The 17423-nt window shown below is 38.9% G+C and overlaps 1 protein-coding gene and 1 long non-coding RNA gene across 4 annotated transcripts; both read right to left on the reverse strand.

Moving 5' to 3' along the window:
• Positions 1–3377: 3377 nt before the first annotated feature.
• LOC118310506 lies at positions 3378–7766 on the reverse strand. The gene is made up of 6 exons (XR_004793787.1): positions 7598–7766; positions 6298–6312; positions 5329–5355; positions 4985–5032; positions 4804–4860; positions 3378–4029 (listed from the first exon to the last, which is right to left on the reverse strand). It is a non-coding gene; the product is annotated as an uncharacterized LOC118310506 (long non-coding RNA).
• Positions 7767–10331: 2565 nt separating this feature from the next.
• On the reverse strand, positions 10332–16690 carry dhdds (dehydrodolichyl diphosphate synthase). 3 transcript variants are annotated; one of them, XM_035629881.2, is made up of 9 exons: positions 16632–16690; positions 16183–16263; positions 15188–15304; positions 14955–15097; positions 13385–13501; positions 13167–13268; positions 12526–12640; positions 11954–12061; positions 10332–11104 (listed from the first exon to the last, which is right to left on the reverse strand). In XM_035629881.2, exons 2-9 carry the CDS (start codon positions 16243–16245, stop codon positions 10862–10864), a joined length of 1008 nt encoding a protein of 335 aa, XP_035485774.1. In that variant the 5' UTR covers positions 16246–16263; positions 16632–16690; the 3' UTR covers positions 10332–10861. The 3 variants fall into 3 exon arrangements, with proteins under 3 accessions (XP_035485774.1, XP_035485775.1, XP_035485776.1); XM_035629882.2 differs by having other exon boundaries at positions 16374–16669; XM_035629883.2 differs by having other exon boundaries at positions 16355–16669.
• Between the last annotated feature and the right edge of the window lie 733 nt (positions 16691–17423).

A 17423-nucleotide genomic window follows, 5' to 3' on the forward strand; every position in this document is an offset into this window, starting at 1 on the left:
GAAAGTTCTGAAGAAAAGAAGACATTTCTTTTCCATTTTTGTGTGGCTGACATGTTTTGTGAGCTGAATCTTGAGGTTTCCCTCCACCATAGGGTTTTGTCATGAAATAACAAAACACTCTGAGATTGCTTTTAGCAATGAAAAGTGCTCTATAAATGAAATGGATTATTATTATTATCATTATTATGTGTAGATTACCTATGGCACAGCTCTTCTTTGTTTACTTTGATTTACCTATAGCTTAAATAAAACGGCAGATTGCATGATCTTCAAGATACCCATGTGTTTGCTGCTCTTTTGAGAGGAGTTCAGTGTCGGTACCGAATTTGGATTAAAAATGCATCCCGCACCTTCTGTAATGTGATTCAAGTTGGTTATGATTGCAGATTTCCACATTAAAAACTCTAATGGACTATAAGATACTTGCATTAAATGAGATTGAAAGTTCAACTTTGCCCTGGAAATTAGCAGCTCACTGCGAAGTCCACTGGAGTTTTTCTACCATTGTCATGCAGATTATTCAGGTTTTACCACTGTCGGAGCACTTCTTGGTCTTAATCTCTTTCAATTACCATTTTGAGATGACAAGGAAAGTCCCTGAGGTTCCAAAGGAAAGATTTCCATTCCCTAAAAAAAGGATTCGTAGTTCCATCTTGACCTTGAACATACCCAAATAATCTCATAGCAAGGTCCAGTCAATCGCTCCTCTGGAGTTTTTCATTACATCGCACAGGCTTTGTCAGCAGAAGGTGTTTTCATCGTTTTAATGTCAGTTTCCATTTTTAAGATAATTCTAACAAAGATGAAGAGTCCTTCAGTTTCCAAAATATACTGTATGTGAAAAGATTTGTATTGTCGGTTCATGGCTTACCCTGAAAACAGTACAACACAAGGTCGAATCCAAACCTGTTCTGGAGCTTTGAAAAACAGATGTTCAAATTCGACACTATGACTTAAAACCACAACTTTCTTTTGTCTTACCGATGTCAAAGCGAGATGATAAAATCAAGTGGTAACAGCTAATCCATGTTGCTTTTCTCGTGAACTTTTACGGAAGCTACTGGGTGGTCTTTGTAGTGGGGTTTGTTCGTAATCTAAATTTGACCTTTAAAGTTGTGCACAGTGGACACATACAACTGTATGTTTCTCTGTGCCATTGCTTTTCCTCAGTTTAATAGCAAGCCACTGATAGAGCCGCTGCTGTTGGCCCCTGCAGATTGCAGCCTACGAATTGATTTGTGCGTCATAGCCGGGCTGTGCAGCAGCCCACCCTCCTCTTTGTGGCACCCCTGACATGTTCCTCCTGGTGTCATCTTTCCCTCCCCCCCGGCATTAACCACCACATGTGGAGTAACATAATAGTTAACTGATTTCAAGTGTGTGTTTACTGTACAGTATGTACAGGACACAGCACTTTCCCTCCTTGTTGGGGACAGCCAGCAGGATGGGATGTGTTGCTATGTGCAGGCGCAGTCATTTATTCACACGTGAATAAATTACCTCATAGATAAGAAGGCTAAATAAGAGAAAAATAACATTTACAATCCCATACCAACTGAGAAAACCAAATCTGCTGATTGTTTCTGAGCTGAAAACTGAACTTTGAATCTTGGTGTTGTTTCCTGCCACACTGACAATTTGAATGAGCCATAAACGTCCTTGCTTTCCGACATATAATCCTTGTGTATACAGTTTACTGAGAGACTGTGATTGTGCTGTGTAGGTCTGTTGTGAATCGACTATGAAAATAAGTAGAACAGAGTAGAGAAGAATGTTTACAATGTTATTAACAAAACCAAGGTGCAAGAGAGATAAGAGCCTAATCATGAGGGAACGAACGCTAAGTACTTCACCCAATACATATCTTATCAGACATTTTTGGGGGGTTATTTGTGGCTGACAAAAAAATGAAATGAAAAGTTTAATTTACATTTGACCCATACTTGAACACACACATGTAAATAATTATGGGACATCATAAGATGTTAAATACAACAACTACCTGTATTATAATTTTTTCAAACGGCAGCGTCCTCAGTTCTGTCTTGTTAAATTTGCCATATCAAAACAAAACGCGTCATATTTGACCAAGTTTCACAGACTGTACAAATTAAAGCAGAGGGAGACTCCAGCTGGAAAAAAAAAGGTATTTATTCATTTATCGAGATATCTGCAGTGATGGGGTGCTGCCCTCTACTGGTACAACTCCTCAATGGCACTCAGGAATTTTCAACGGTGCGCTCAAACTTTTCTGTTACTTTACAACATCCGCTATTCCAGAGTATTGTATTGCCTTGCCACTATCTATGTTTTGGCACAAAGCATTGCACTGAGAGACAGTGGTGGAAGGGGTGTTCCGAATACTTTGTAAAAAAGAAAAAACAAGTCTGGCATTCAAAAGATAAAATAAGATAGTCCTTTATTCTTGGGTGTTGCAGCAGCAAAGTGGATGGTCGAATTAAAAAAAATAGATATGTACAAAGTATAAATACTTTATACAGAGCAGGAACACAAATTGCACAGGGAGCATAAGTATTGCACAGGTAGTTACACTCGATTGAAATGAATATTGCACTAAGTCTTAAATGTTCCAGTGAATTATTACAGTGGTTGAGTCCTGAAGGGAGTGTGTATATGTGTGTGTGTTTTACCGAGAGCAGTGCTGGTTGTACAGTCTCAAAGCAGCAGGAAGGAACGACCTAAGATACCGCTCCTTCACACACTTTGGGGTGAAGTTGCCAGTTGCTGAAGGAGCTGCTTAGTGCAGAGACAGTGTCCTACAGTGAACCTACGCATACACAGGGAAAACATGCAAACTCCACACGGAAAGGACCTGGTTGGTTTGAACCGGGATTCAAATCCAGAACCTTCTTGCTGTGAGACATGTATATAAGTTTAAAAATAAAACCCTGCGCCTAACTGGCAGGATAAAAGGCAACATTTCCCTCTGAAATGCCGCAAAACAGAGGTATAAAGTATAAAATACTTATATACTTAAGATAAAATATGATGGACTGGTTATTAAACTGACAAAAATACCACAACCATTTTTCTAATTAATGTTCCTACTTCATGGCTTGGTATGTTTCTATTTATAATCAGACAGTGTTTACAATCATAATCATTCATACAGGAGGGAGGCCTACTTCATACAAAGCTGATGTTATCAAAATACACACCTGTGGGGGTTTTTTGGAGTGGGGGGGGCCACAGAATAGAAGAAAAACTAAAAACTAAAATGGACGCTCGTCCCCGACAGAGTTGGTCGCACTTTGTATAACATGGGCGCCAAAATGAAAACCAAAAGCTTCCGTTACCATGAGGCGACATCCATTTTCCCTCTTTCAGTTTTCATCTCACAACAAGTAACACCAAGGTGACATTTTGAAGTTTTTTATTCAAGAACATTTAGATCAACCATGAAGTCAGAAAAGCTTTCTTTTCCTCTAACAGACACATAACTTAACAGAACGTTTTTAACCGGATGACCAGGCTCACATTATACACCTTTTTGGGATATATCAAACTTTTTTTTTTTAACCCAATAACAGTATTTTTCTGTGGCATTTTCACTGACTACATCTAATGTCGACATACAGTGCTTCAAAACTTTTGGTAAGCAATAGTTTTTATTATTTTAACATTAAAGTACAAAGAGATAAAAGGCATCATTCCTATACTTCATTGAATTTTAACAATATTCATTAGCTGCCTTATAATGTTCAAAATTTTATGTAAAATCCAAGTTGGGAAAATATCTATTACTCAGCAGTTTAAAAAAAACAGGATTAGACAAACTAAAAATGTCACGTCTACAAGATATGGACGGTTATCATTTTAAAATGGATATGAGTGTGACAACAAAGGTTTTGTTACATCAAGTGCAAGCCCAAAACAAACCTATAAATGACATTTGTAATAAAAAACTTGGTAAAAAATACTTATTTTAAAACTGTACAATCACCAAGTACACAGAGTGAGCACATCAACCGTTATTCATTTGGCTTCAGTGGCTTCAGCCTTTGGCTCCTACGGAGACAGAAAATAAAACAGCGTTGTTTGCAGTGCTTGTTTTTGACATATGACAGAGCACGTGCGATCATCATTGTGCGATGATTTCTTCCACGTGTTCGCATTTAGTATATTTCAGGCTGTCTGCAAATTTGACCAAGCCCGACAAGGCCTTTTTGGTATCAAAACTTGCGACTTTTCGTGGAAAATAGCTCACCTAAGGACAGCATTTATTGACAGACGACAAGTGCACCAAGAACTTCACACTTATAAAACTTTATTCAAGATGTATAAATGTTAATAATCCAAGTTTATCTTTGATTGCCTGTGTTTTTTATAATTTGAATGACATTTTTCCTCACATAACCATGTTTTTTCCCCTCCTAAAATAACACGTGTATGCAAATGCCTATGTTCCAAAGATGTCTGCATTCTTCTAACTGAAATGTAAGGTTAAAAATAAATAAATGTTTGTTTAATTAATTAATAAGTAATTTTGTATTTTTGTGCTACACGTCAGCAGCTGTGTTTTGGTACCGAGGAGCCTGCAAATGCTGAATTAATTCCTTTGTATTAAATTATTTTTTTTGAATACCTGAAATACTTTAAATAAATAACAAACTTAATGATATAGTTGACCTCTGATTAAAGGAAACCTGAACATATCGAATCATGAAAATAATATTGCCTCATGGTGGGTTATGTTAATTTGCCAATATAAATGATTAAATTAGATCAGGAAAATATTGTGTCCGAACTTTGGCGGAAGCTTTCACTCCTAAAGAAACAAACCTCAGCCTTGGTGTTTCCATTCTCAGATAGTTTGACCTTCTTTGGTTTGGGTCCCTTCTGCAAAAACATGACAACTGATTACCAAAAGATCCCCTGTTCATGTTCAATTATCACATGCTTCCAGAACATCTACAACACGGAACCAGAGCAAACTTAACAGCTTGTGATTTCAATTTCTTACTTTTGCTGCAGGTTTTTTCTTAGGTTCCACTGCAGGTCCCAATTTCTGCTAAATGAGGAAAATATCAAAGTGCATATAACAATTAAAAAACACAATAGAAATGCATGATTTACAGCGAAAAAACACTGACTTGTGGCAATTAACATTAACAAAGTTAATCTGCTTTTTACTGTAACAAGATATTAATAATAGGGTCTGACACTTGTTCTCTAAAGTGAATGCGGTTTTAATAAATTGATATAAAATGTCAACATGTATGTACAATCCAAATACGCGGATTCATCACAAGGCAAAATAGTAATTCTTCGTGGTGGATTGCTTAATGGCGTCTCCAGGGAACTTACCAAGGCCAGACGTTGGGATCTTCTTTGCTGTAGAGATATCAGGGAGAAAAACTTCAGTAAAAATTGCCGATGTTATTGCCTTATCTTTGGCCCTGTTCAGACCTGGTACATCTGTCCTGAGATCCAACCATAAGTAGACAGCTCCAAGTTCCTCAGTTCCTACCTGGAATTAGAATGCATCCTAAATGCTGTGACCACTTGTGATCTCACTTCCTTGCTCTACATGCAAATAAAAGAATGGGTCATTTCTGTTCACAAAGACCAAATTATGTTGTTTATAGTGTCTGTTGTCAATGTTTGTGTCAGGAGAGAAAGAGGGCGAAGCCAAGAGAGGCTGAGTGAATCAATGCACGTGTTTTTTTTAAATGAAAGATTTTATCCATTTGAAAATAATAGAAAACCAATATGTCCAATGTTAATATTGTGCCGGTGGCCACAAATAATTTCATGTATGGGCACAGAGAAGTGTAAAAAATACTTTTGGTTCATTATGAAACTGTAGCGGGTCAGAGGAAGTCAGCTGAGTGGGCGGTTCCTTCAATGTGGCCCAGGATGCATTTAAGTTTACACTGCTTTTTAACAGTGTGAACTTAAAGGTACGCGGCCACATGTGACCCAGGCCACCTCCGAATGTGGTGAGTGACAAATTCAAGGTGTGGCCTCAATGCGCCATGGCTGCGTTCACACTACTGTCTTAGTACTCAGAACTGTCTACTTGGGATTGGATCAATCAGGTCAGATGTTAATACCAGGTCTGAACACGGTGTTTAACTAAATACATACAGGAAGATTGTCCAGTCAAAATGACTGGAAAAACAGGTAACTAAAAACTGAGAAATGATCAGTATAAATACATATACTGAAAAAGTCAAAAACAACCCTAAATTACTTTTATTATCAATGTAAAAAACATACATCAATATAAAAAGAATAATATTAACAGTTTTTTGGGGGTTTGGTTTTACATACCTCAGTTGGCATAGTCTGTTAAAAAGACAAAGAATAGAAAAATAAAACAATTAGAAAAACAGCTTAAATACTACAAATTCATTCAAAAAAGGTCAAACATCGCGATAATCTCTCAAATCACAGGGTATTGTGCGAACATGTCTGCACGCGCGATCTAGCACCGCCGTAAAAACAAACACACGGGGCCTCGATCCAAATTAAGAGATTTTGACGTTCACAATGAACTTCCCGCGCATATTTGAATTCAAACTCGGGCTGTCCCGTTGCCATGACACCGCCTTGGCGCCCTGACAGCTTACTGTGTTGTATCAGTGCGCGCCGACAGACAGCTGTCGGAGAACTGATAAGATTACTACTCGACTAATCTGCAGACGCCGAATGCAACCCGACCGACAGCGATTGCAAAAAGTCAATATAAAGACATTTTAGATTTTTGAGAATTTTTTTTGTTGAATTTGTCAATATTTAAAAAATATATATATAGATTAAAATTGTATTTTAAGAGCACGCGACGATGGTACAGAATCGTGTAGCAACTGAGTACATGCAAAATTAACGTAATCGTGATTTTTTTTTTTTATATTGCTGATGTGAACTTTTTTTTATTATTAAACCCTTTACATAACTCCATTAGGTGCAGAGCAACGTCGGCCAATTTGAAAACGTTGCGCCTATATTCACCGACTTGAATGATGAAATATTTAATCTGCTTTGAATCAACACGCAGGAGAAAAGAACCCCCCTCCTCAAATTTGCAGGTTGTGCTCAAACTTATTGCTGATTGCCGATCGCATAATAATTGCGCGCTGTTAGTTCATTTAGATGGCGCGCCATGGCATCGTGTCGATCCGGGTGGCGAGTGTCGAAAGTTTGTTGTGGCGGTCTACCTGTCAAAATCCCCCCCCCCCTCCCACAGCAGCTCCGGCTGCCAAAAGAGGGGGAAAACACAAGACGGTGCCAGGAATGTAGCAGCGGGCAATGACGATCGGCTGCACTTCGTGTGAGCGTTGGCGCAGGACGTGAAACTGTCGTTATTTGCGTGACGAATCGTCTTTCACTGGCCAGGGGATGTGTTCCCCCCCGCGTAACAAGCAAGAATATTGACTTTTATTGTCGACGAACTGAGGAGGAGGAGGATGCATCATAACAGGTCTCCTCGGTCGCACCGCCATTGCTGAAACAGGGATGATGACGTCCCGCTGATGCAGAAATATAAAAACGCAGACCCTAATGTTGACCCCCGCCAAGTTCTCGACGCGAACCAAATGCGTTGAGTTGAGTAAAATAAAAATAATATTACCTTCACTTTGACCATGTTGCCGGCAGGAAATGACCAGAAAAGCTCACAAGAAAAAATATACCGCAAAGACCCGCTCTTTTTTTCCCCGGAGAGATGACACACAACAACCGACCAGTCGCTGTGTAAAATGGCGAATGTATAATGCAAACGAATGTTTTGTAGTTTATACACTGAAATATAAGAAGGAAACCGGTTCGAACCAGTTTTCTATTTCGAAAGTCTTTCATTGGTCGTATACACGTCACGTGTTTCCAAGTGCCGCCCATTTTGTTAAAGAGGCAGGAGGCAGCCTGAAAAAAAATACAGGCCAGTGCCGCAGGGGGCGCTGCATCCGAGGTCTCTCAGGGTATCCGCTAGAGAAGTTTTTGAAAGTGTTGATTTCAGTTTCCTCTACCCCAGAGTCCCTGCAAGTTAATACAATGTCTTGGATGTAATTTTCAAAGGTCTTGAAATTTGTATCTGATAATCAGCATGGAAGCTGACCTTCAATCTAACCTAGAAGTGATATTACGCTATTCTCACCATTCAGCTAAAGGAAATGCAGTATATTACACGTGGTGGCCACGACACCCTCATATCTTTTCATATTTTGATAGTTAGAAGGCCACTGGCTGAGAATAAATACACACTCATTAGATATATGTTAGACACCACTGTCTTAGAACTGCCAAATACTGTAGATTAATGATAACACATAAATATAATGCTGTTACTGTCATATACTGGTGTGCACAATTTCCCCTTTTCTAATAATCTCACAGTAGACAGAAGAATACATTATAAAATACTAAAATGGTTTAAAGTATTAATACATCATTCTTTAAGGATACATTTACACATTTAAAAAAACATGATGCGTCTCCACTCTGACAATTTATTTGCACATATATATGACTACAGCTAGGGTTTATGTACAAAATATTTCATAAGGTCCACACACATTTGCCACAATAGTGCACAACTAAACATAGACAACACACATTACTTTCTTGCCCCTTAGTTACATTTTTAGCAATTTCACATAGCCTTTGTAAAGGCATGTTATAGCTTTTGTTGGAGTAGTACTGTAGTACTAAATTGCGTGAAATCCTATTTTAAGCTGAAGTTTTATCTTTGGTAAAGGATTTTTTTTTTTGCAACTTTACTTGCATTGTAAGCATTTGCTGATAAATCTGACCTGAACTTCTTTTTATCTGATTTTAAACAGATATGTTACCTTTTTAGCTGGGAGGTGACCTCGTGGAAGACCCAGGACCAGGTGGGGAGATTATATCTCCACACTAGCCTGGGCATGCCTCGGGATCCCCCAGTCAGAGCTGGTTAATGTGACCCGGGAAAGGGAAGTTTGGGGTCCCCTGCTGGAGCTGCTGCCCCCGCGACCCGACCCTGGATAAGCGGTTGAAGATGAGATGAGATGTTACTGATGCAAATCTTGATGTGATCGTTTTTCAAGAAAATGTCACATAGATAAATGAGAATAAATGACCATGAACATTTTGTCGACTTGGGCAACACAACTCATGGATTTCATGAGTCACAGCAATGTTCAACCCCGTCTTAATGCTCATGTCAAAAACCTTTTCTTGTATGATTTTTCATGCAGAGACAGTGAGACACCAGCACTCACCTGAAAGCCTGCAGATGACTAGACAAGCTGTCCAATGCCCTTGGGCCTGTAAATGTTTAGTTAAGGACACAAATTCAAAATAAGACGTGTATCTGCAATATCAGTGAAAATTCCCTTCCCAAATATCTCAACAGGAACAACGATGCTTCCCGCGCCTGACCTTGGTAATGTCTTGAGAGGCACCATTAAGCAATCAATTATGAACTGCTGGTTTTCTTTGTGATTATTCTTCTTGTTCCTCATCGACAAAGTATCTTTCATTATAAAAGCTTCCTTGGAGAAGTAACTTAAATGGACAAAATTAATCATGAGTACAGTCATTATAAAATATCAAACAAGAGGTGATACAAGCTTTTATCAATCTTTTGTGGTTACAGTAAAAAGCAGATTATTAACAAATATGTTTAGTGTCTTGGAGCCATTCTTTTTAAAGTAAATCAAGTGCGTCTACAGGGATTTTTATTACTACATGTACAATCATTTGAAATGTCTCTCTTCTTGTATTGCACCATTGGATATGAAGAAAAGGGCTGCAATAAAAAAAGTATGAAACTGATTGGTAGCACAAGCTGATGTGAACAGAAAACCCGTGTTAAACAGATCCCGGGCCCTTGAAGGGAAATGAAGTTTGACCTAGTTCAGGGCAGAAGGGGAGAGGCCTTTGAGAAAAGTTTTAAATGTGGAACTCTTGAATTTGTTCATTATTCTTTGGCGCCGTCATACTCAGGAGCAGGGTGTCGTTTCCACCAGTCTGTGTGTGGGTGTGTACAAAAGAACTCAACAACACACTTGGTGGGATTGTTACTCCAGTATCTCCAGATGATAAACTTATGGAGCTGATCAATTGGTGGTGGTGTGGACACGGGATGACGTCGTGCGCTCTAGGTCCGCTTGTCACATGCCTGCCGAGGACGGTAAAAGCTTTATGGACGGCGGTTAGTCTGGGTAATTGATGGGAAACCCTTCACTGATGGAGAAAGCCTCCACGATAGTTCGTTACAGTCCTGAACTGAAAATGTTAAGCGATTCTTCTGTCACATAAATGAAGCCGTTATTTACTAATAAAATGACAGCCAACCCCGTGACAAATGGCAGACAAGTAAAAAGTCACGATTCATACATCATTTAATCACATCTGACATACAGTAATCACTCTGTTCTGAAAAGAAAGCTGGTCAAAATCTAGTTACTAGTTCATCAACATCACAATGAAGAGACAATCATTTCTTTGGGCCTCAATAAATATTCTTAACTCTATTGATTTATATCAATTGCTTTGGAAGCGTTTCCAAAACACAGGATCCGCCGGGGTTTTACTCACAGAATGGGACCTTCCGATCAACAGCATGCATTTGACGGTTAACTCACAGGATTATTTAACTACATCTTGACCAGTAATTTCCACGCATTAGACTTTTTAAAAAAATCTACAATCATAAATATCACAATTATTCGAAAGCCCCATGGGGGTAAAATTGCCCTCTCGTACTTTACAAATCAGCAACATAATGAACCCACTCCCTGTAGCTGTTCACTTGTCTCTTTTCCACAGGAGCCCATTAGTGAGGAGGAGGAGGAAGAGAACGGAAAAGGTTTCATCCCCTATTCCACCAACTGCTTTCCTCTTCAGAGCCCTCCTACGCCAAGACTGCCTCACTGCATAAGTTATTAAAGTAAGAGTCTCTCTTGTGCTTCAGCGATTCTAGGAAGTCCTGGACTCGTTCTTCCCGGCAGGCGGTGTAGTGCAGCAGTGCCTCTTGTCTTCTCTGGGCGTCGAGAGGTTTTCCGTTCCCGTGATGCTGCAGGTGCTCTGCCACACAGGCACGGTCTGCCTCGAGCTGCAGCGAGGCCTGGTGCTCTCGGTGCAGGTCTCTGGCTTTCTACAATACAATGCACATTCACATTTCCAATAAGACATGAGCAGGAAATCCTGATACAAGTTACATGTAGAGCTGCGACAGTTAATCCATTATTAGATTAGTAATCCACTACTACATTAAACTATTTTGATAATCGATAAATTAGTAGTAGTAGTATTTTTTTTTTTAATTCTATGATTTCAGCTTCTTCAATGTGAATATTTTCTGGTTTCTTTGCTGCTCTATGACAGTAAACTAATTATCTTTGGTTTGAGGAAAAAACAAAACTTCATCTTGTGTTTTAGGAAACATGATTGCCATTTTTCACCATTTCATGAAGTAATCGATTAATTGTTAAATGTTAACTCCTAACTCGACTCTGTAACGGTCTGCCTACATTTCTGGTGCGTTACTTGTGAACACAGCAAAAATATTTTAAAAAGGAACAAGTCTAATATTTATGCATTGGCAAATGGTTAACACAGGAGAACTGCATTGGCGATGTGGAACAGATCAATATCTTTGGCAGGGTCACAAAAAACAAACATTACAACAATTCTAAATCCAAGTACACCTGGCTAAAATGAATATGCAATCTAAAACAACAGTCCTGCAATTACGCTAAACAAAAACTTGATAAAGATTTCGACTCAATTTTATGTTCAACTTGGATGCTGCAGTTTGTGGTGCTGTTGAGCTGGATTGCGTTTTAAGAGCAGGTTGTTTTGATTATTCTGTATACCCTGTTTAAAATCAACCAGGGTACAGAGTGGGCTAAATAAAAGAAACATTTAATTCAATTCTCCCTCTATACCCTTTCCGATGCATATTCCCACATTGGTGCACAATGGAGGCAAACGGTGACCTTACCTGAATGGACTTGTGATTTAATTGATACTGGAGAATGGCTTCACACAGGTTCCAGAATGAATACTCCGGCCACAGAACAGATTGAAACACCAGACAGGAGTGGGAAGTCTGGGAGATAAAGATAAATCGACACACGTTGCCGTAAAGTGTTTGACAAAATGTGTGTTTGCAGAAGAATTTATTAGAAAACTGAGTCCATTTGTTTAACACGGTCTATTAGGGATTGAAAATCTTAATGGAGTGGAAAATACTGTGTTCAACATGTATGGCTGATATTATAAAATATAAGAAACATGAAAAATACAAAATAATCCCAAGACAATATCAAAATAAACTAAAGCTTTGTTCAAAGTTATGTTGGGAAGTGAATACTTTGAATAGCAAACTCTGACATTCAAGTCTAACAACCAGATTAACATCTACTGTCCCCACTTCAGAAAACCTAATAGAAAATTCATATCTTCAATCTTACTTTTAGGATTTCAAGGTTTAAGTGACATCTCCAAAGAGACATACATGTATTAGCAAAACAACTTTATCTTTATTTGGTGTCATTTTTTTCTCATCCTCACCTGCCAAAGAAGAAAGTCGCTGAGGCGCACCTCACCTGAGGTGCGGATGAGCAGATCGGGATTGGGAGAATTATTGCTGTACAGACACTCACTTAGCAACGGCTCCGAAACATCACTGAGCATCACAAAAACATAAACAGCTCATTAAAGCAACAGCTCTGCTGGTTAGCTTCTTACAGTCTATGCCTTATTACGGCCGTCTCTAAAGCCGCTTTCACACTTGCACCGAAGTCTGGGCATTTTCCTGAAAATTTTCCGGTAGGGGCTGCGTGAGAGAATGCTGTGTTTGCAAATGTTGCTCCGGAACCCTAGTTAATTTTCCGGGCGAGCCCATGTGAAAATATAGCAGGAAAATCTCTGGAAGATTCACAGCGAGCGACTGTTGATGACTGTAAACAAAAACTGCTTCCTGCAGGGGAACTATCATCATGTCCTACCTCCTTCATGCTCTACCCAGATGCCACAGAATGTTCCAGAAATATCCCTGTTGGTGTGAACGCGTCTGACTCGGACAATTGCTTGCTGCGTGCATCATATGTGAAACCCAGACCCAATTTTCCAGCACCTTTTTCAGAGTTCATGACTTAAAACAGCTGACGATATTGACAGTTTAACTCATTATTGTCTTGACCATTGCTCACCTTGCTTTGATTAAGCCTTGCTCCACTCCCCAAGCCATCTCTCTGACCGCATTAGTGATTTCATATCTTGACGTGTAGGAAAAACACACATTCAGGAAACATCTGGAAAAACAAGCATTCGCATACAATGGTCATTTATAATGTATAATCGAAAACCTGTTTGTGTCAGGTGGGTAGTAAAGTGGTTACATTGAGTTACATTTAATTATTAAACATACTTATTGTGAACCCTGGTTGTGAGCACAGCTTTAGCGATCACCTGCTGGAGGTCAAGGGGCAGCATATTCAAGTCGCCCAGTACCCGGATGCACACACCGTGCTTCTCCAGATTATCCCTGCAGGAGGAGAGAGGAGAACGGCATGAAGAAGACAATGTTTTTTTTTACACAGCCGGCGAAACACGCCTGTCTGCAGTTCCTACGCAAACATACATGAACATGCCGACACAGGAATTTAATCACAGGAGTATAGATTAAAACCGTGTGGCGTTGTTCAAAATAACAACTAACCAGCCCCCCATAATAAACTATCGTCTTGGTGGCAGCCGCCTTGATTTATAAAAACAAGGGTTTGTAAGATTGTTGAGGCATTTATTGAAAGTCCTGAAAGTTGATTTCACCATGGTGATTCACACTTACACTTTACAAATCAAAATCAAAGACATTGTAAAATTGCAGAGCCACAATCACATTTACATAATTTTATTTGACTGTGCTCATCAATTTCAGTGCATAGTGACATTTTATAAAGAATACCAGTACAAGTATTTGGTTGTGTATATTCCTCCAAATGAAAAAAATTAAGGTTCATCTGACTATCCAATATTTTTTGTAAAGTGTTGAGTAATTCACCTCTCTTCTACCTTCAAAAATTCAAAATTAAAGCAAAATCAATGGGTGTAAAGTTGATAGTCTGGTCCATGTGAAACTGTCAGTATTAACCAAGGTAGCTACAGAAGTAATTGAAATTGTGCACTCCTACTTATAGATCTGCCTTTCTTAATCGCTGCCATCCAAGCAGTCTACAGTATATCTTACTTAGTGGCCATTAAGATAGCAGGTTTTTTGTGTCAGTGTTGCCGACATCGTGTGAAACTAAAGGAAAGTGTAATATTTTCTCCCATCTCAAAGGATTTTTCAAATTTCAAGCTGCTTTCAGACATGCACATTTCGGTATGGGCTCTATGTGAGAACACAAATGCCCGCAAATGTTGCTCTGGACATCCTCTGGAACTTTTCCTGCCAGTCCCCTAATAAAAATGTTAGAGTGAGCCCATGTGAGCATACAGCAGGAAAAAAAATCTTGAGTGAGGGGCATTGTACCCGGGCGCAACCCCTCGCCTGAATGTGCCAGAAATATTCCTGCTTTTTCCCCGGACAATCTCCTGCTGCGTTATTGATTTGTCAATGGCAAACTCCGGATGATGTCTGGACCCAATTTATCAGACATTTTCCAAGGTTCATGTCTGAAAACATCTTATATTGACTTTGAAACTTCAACAATGAGCTTGACAGGACCTCTGAAGAGAACACAAAAACACCCGAGGCCTCATTCTTGAACATACTTTCTTGTAAAGACCAAAACTGAAACATGTCAAGTTTCAGTCTTACAAAGAAACTTTACTTACTTCAACTACATAGCAGTGCTCCAGCAACTGCATGTGGTTCCTCTTAACTTTAAGGAAGCTGTGAATCATACGATGTATAAAATGTACTAAAAAGTCCCACGAGCAAATAGCAAAGTTAAAAACTTATTATTAATCTAAAGAGTCCCTAACTTGAAACTCACCGTTCCTCCAGCAGCCTTTCAAATTTCTGCTTGGCCAGCTCCATCAGTCCATCCACCTCATCTTTAGTGCGCTTGAAGTTCTCGATGCTGAAGGCATACACCGTCACCTCTGGGATGTTGAGATGCTTACACCAACGTAGCGTCTGTTGCAGAAAGAGACAATGGGTTACATATACTGGAGGAACCTATTCCATGCTGCTTCAACAAGCTGTAAACCCAGGGCAACCCCTCACCTCAGCTAGTTTGTTGAAGCCCTGCATATGCCCTTCCTGGCGTCCCATGTTTTTCTTCCGTGCAAAGCGGCGGTTACCGTCCATGATGAAGGCCACGTGTTTTGGCATGGGTCCAGCCTGGGAGACACAACACAGAATCAAAAGAGATGTGAAGTGTACTGGCAGTAACATCACACAATGCTAATAATACACGGATATTAGTCAAGTCTTTGTTTGCTGTCTTGCTTGACAAAACAATCCTAACTCAAAATCCCCAAACAAGCCTTTCCCGACAATTTCAACTGCATCGCACGGTGTTCGTTAGCAGATGACATATGAGCGACTCCCATTCGTCGATACAGGTGAAAGCATTTTCTAATTACAATTCTTTTCAGAAAACAAACAATTTTAAGATGTCAAATTGGGCTTCTTATTGGCATTTTGCGCTAGTAAATGCTTTAGTAAATTACGATTGGATTACTTGAACGTAAATGTTAGTTGGAGCCCTACACTGGTGGTGGCCGATTGCTGTTGGATGAGACAAAGGTTTTTCAGTGCCTCTCACACATTAACTTTACATTGAAGTGACAGATCTATGCATTTAAGTAGGGTGAACTTTTAAACATAGCACAAGAAATGAATAGTGACTGTACATTAACATTTGAAGAAATAGTGGTTTTGTGTCTGTTAGCTGTAGGCGTTGTTCTCTTAATTTAAAAACAAAATAATGAAATATGTCATTCCCCAAATATTTTTGCATTTAACTGCGTACAAACTGTAATCTTGAGAAACATTTCACAGTGTTCAAGGTATTGCAAGAATACTAATAGACTCTTTCATCCATTCGTATGAAAAAATATCATATGTCTGCTGTGCATTAAAAACGAATTAAATTTTTCTTTGGGGTTATGGTACACTAAGTTACACAGCACAGCTGACATGTGACACAAATGTACACGAGAGGCACAAACTGGAGTGGGACAAACAGATATCAGAATAAACAGATTCGGGCTTACCTTCAGGACATTGGCTGAGATCTTTTCGATCAGGTTTAATTCCCCTTCCCTTATCCACGACATGTTCAGGCTTCGAATGGCCTGAGAAGAGGCGATGGGAGGATTTTAAAAACGTTTGAATGTCAACCGCATTAGCCACTCTACTCTTGATATGAAAAAAATACCAAGTTACCGTTGAACATGAAAAGTACCTGTATGTACTACTACTGTGTCCTTAAAAAAAAAATATATATATATATTTTTTTCATGCAGCCTTTGATGGATTTCCCCGTGGCTCACGAGACATGCGATGCAAATCCGCTACGAGGCTTTGAAGTAACAGCTCAAGCCCAAACACACAACGGCCCAGAAGACATCTGCTCTTAACAGAAGCGGGTTCATTGATTCACACAACCGACGCGCACACATTTACTCGCAATTCATCACATTTCGCAGAGCCTCCAACTCACAGCTTTTACGATGACGACCTCTTCCGCACTGGAGTCAAGCGACGTCCCCGTGCGATGACGACTTCCTGTCACATGTCTGTAGATTTCCAGAGTAAGGGGATAGGCTGTATTTTTTTTAAAAAGGGAATAGACCTAGCGTCAACTAGATTTCAGTCGTTTAGACTGTTATCACACTCAAACAACATATTTAGACATAAATTAGTTCAATATTCCAAAAGATACTCAAATAAAGAATATGTTTTATTATTATTATTGTTATTATATCATTTATCTATTATTTACTTGTATTCATTTATTACAGTTTCACTCGTTATGTAGAAAGTGTGTGTGTGTGCTTCTCAAATATTTTGCTTTTGCTACATTTCCTTGTAATTAATATAATACTACTAATAATAATAACAATAATAATAATACTTATAATTATTATCATTATTATTGTTATTGTTTTTCAAATGTTATATTAAATAGTATGGGTCAATATTGAGGAATAGAACATTGTGAACATTTAATTTTTGGCACACCTGTTCAGAGGTTATGCAAAACAAAAAATTATACACGAATTATCATTAGTTGCACTCTAAAATAGTTCAAATGAGGTCTCCCTGAACAAACTGTAACGGTTAAATGCCTCCACACTGAATAACGAGCAATAATAATATAATAAATAATGAGATAACAGTCTCATCCCTGATTACTTACATACTCAATTAACTGTAATAGATTATTTTTATGTTGTGGTATTACTGCTTAGGATCTGAAAAGTCTCTCCGCCATTGAGTATAGCCGCCATAC

This window comes from Scophthalmus maximus, chromosome 1 (assembly GCF_022379125.1).
Source record: "Scophthalmus maximus strain ysfricsl-2021 chromosome 1, ASM2237912v1, whole genome shotgun sequence".
Taxonomy (NCBI): domain Eukaryota; kingdom Metazoa; phylum Chordata; class Actinopteri; order Pleuronectiformes; family Scophthalmidae; genus Scophthalmus; species Scophthalmus maximus.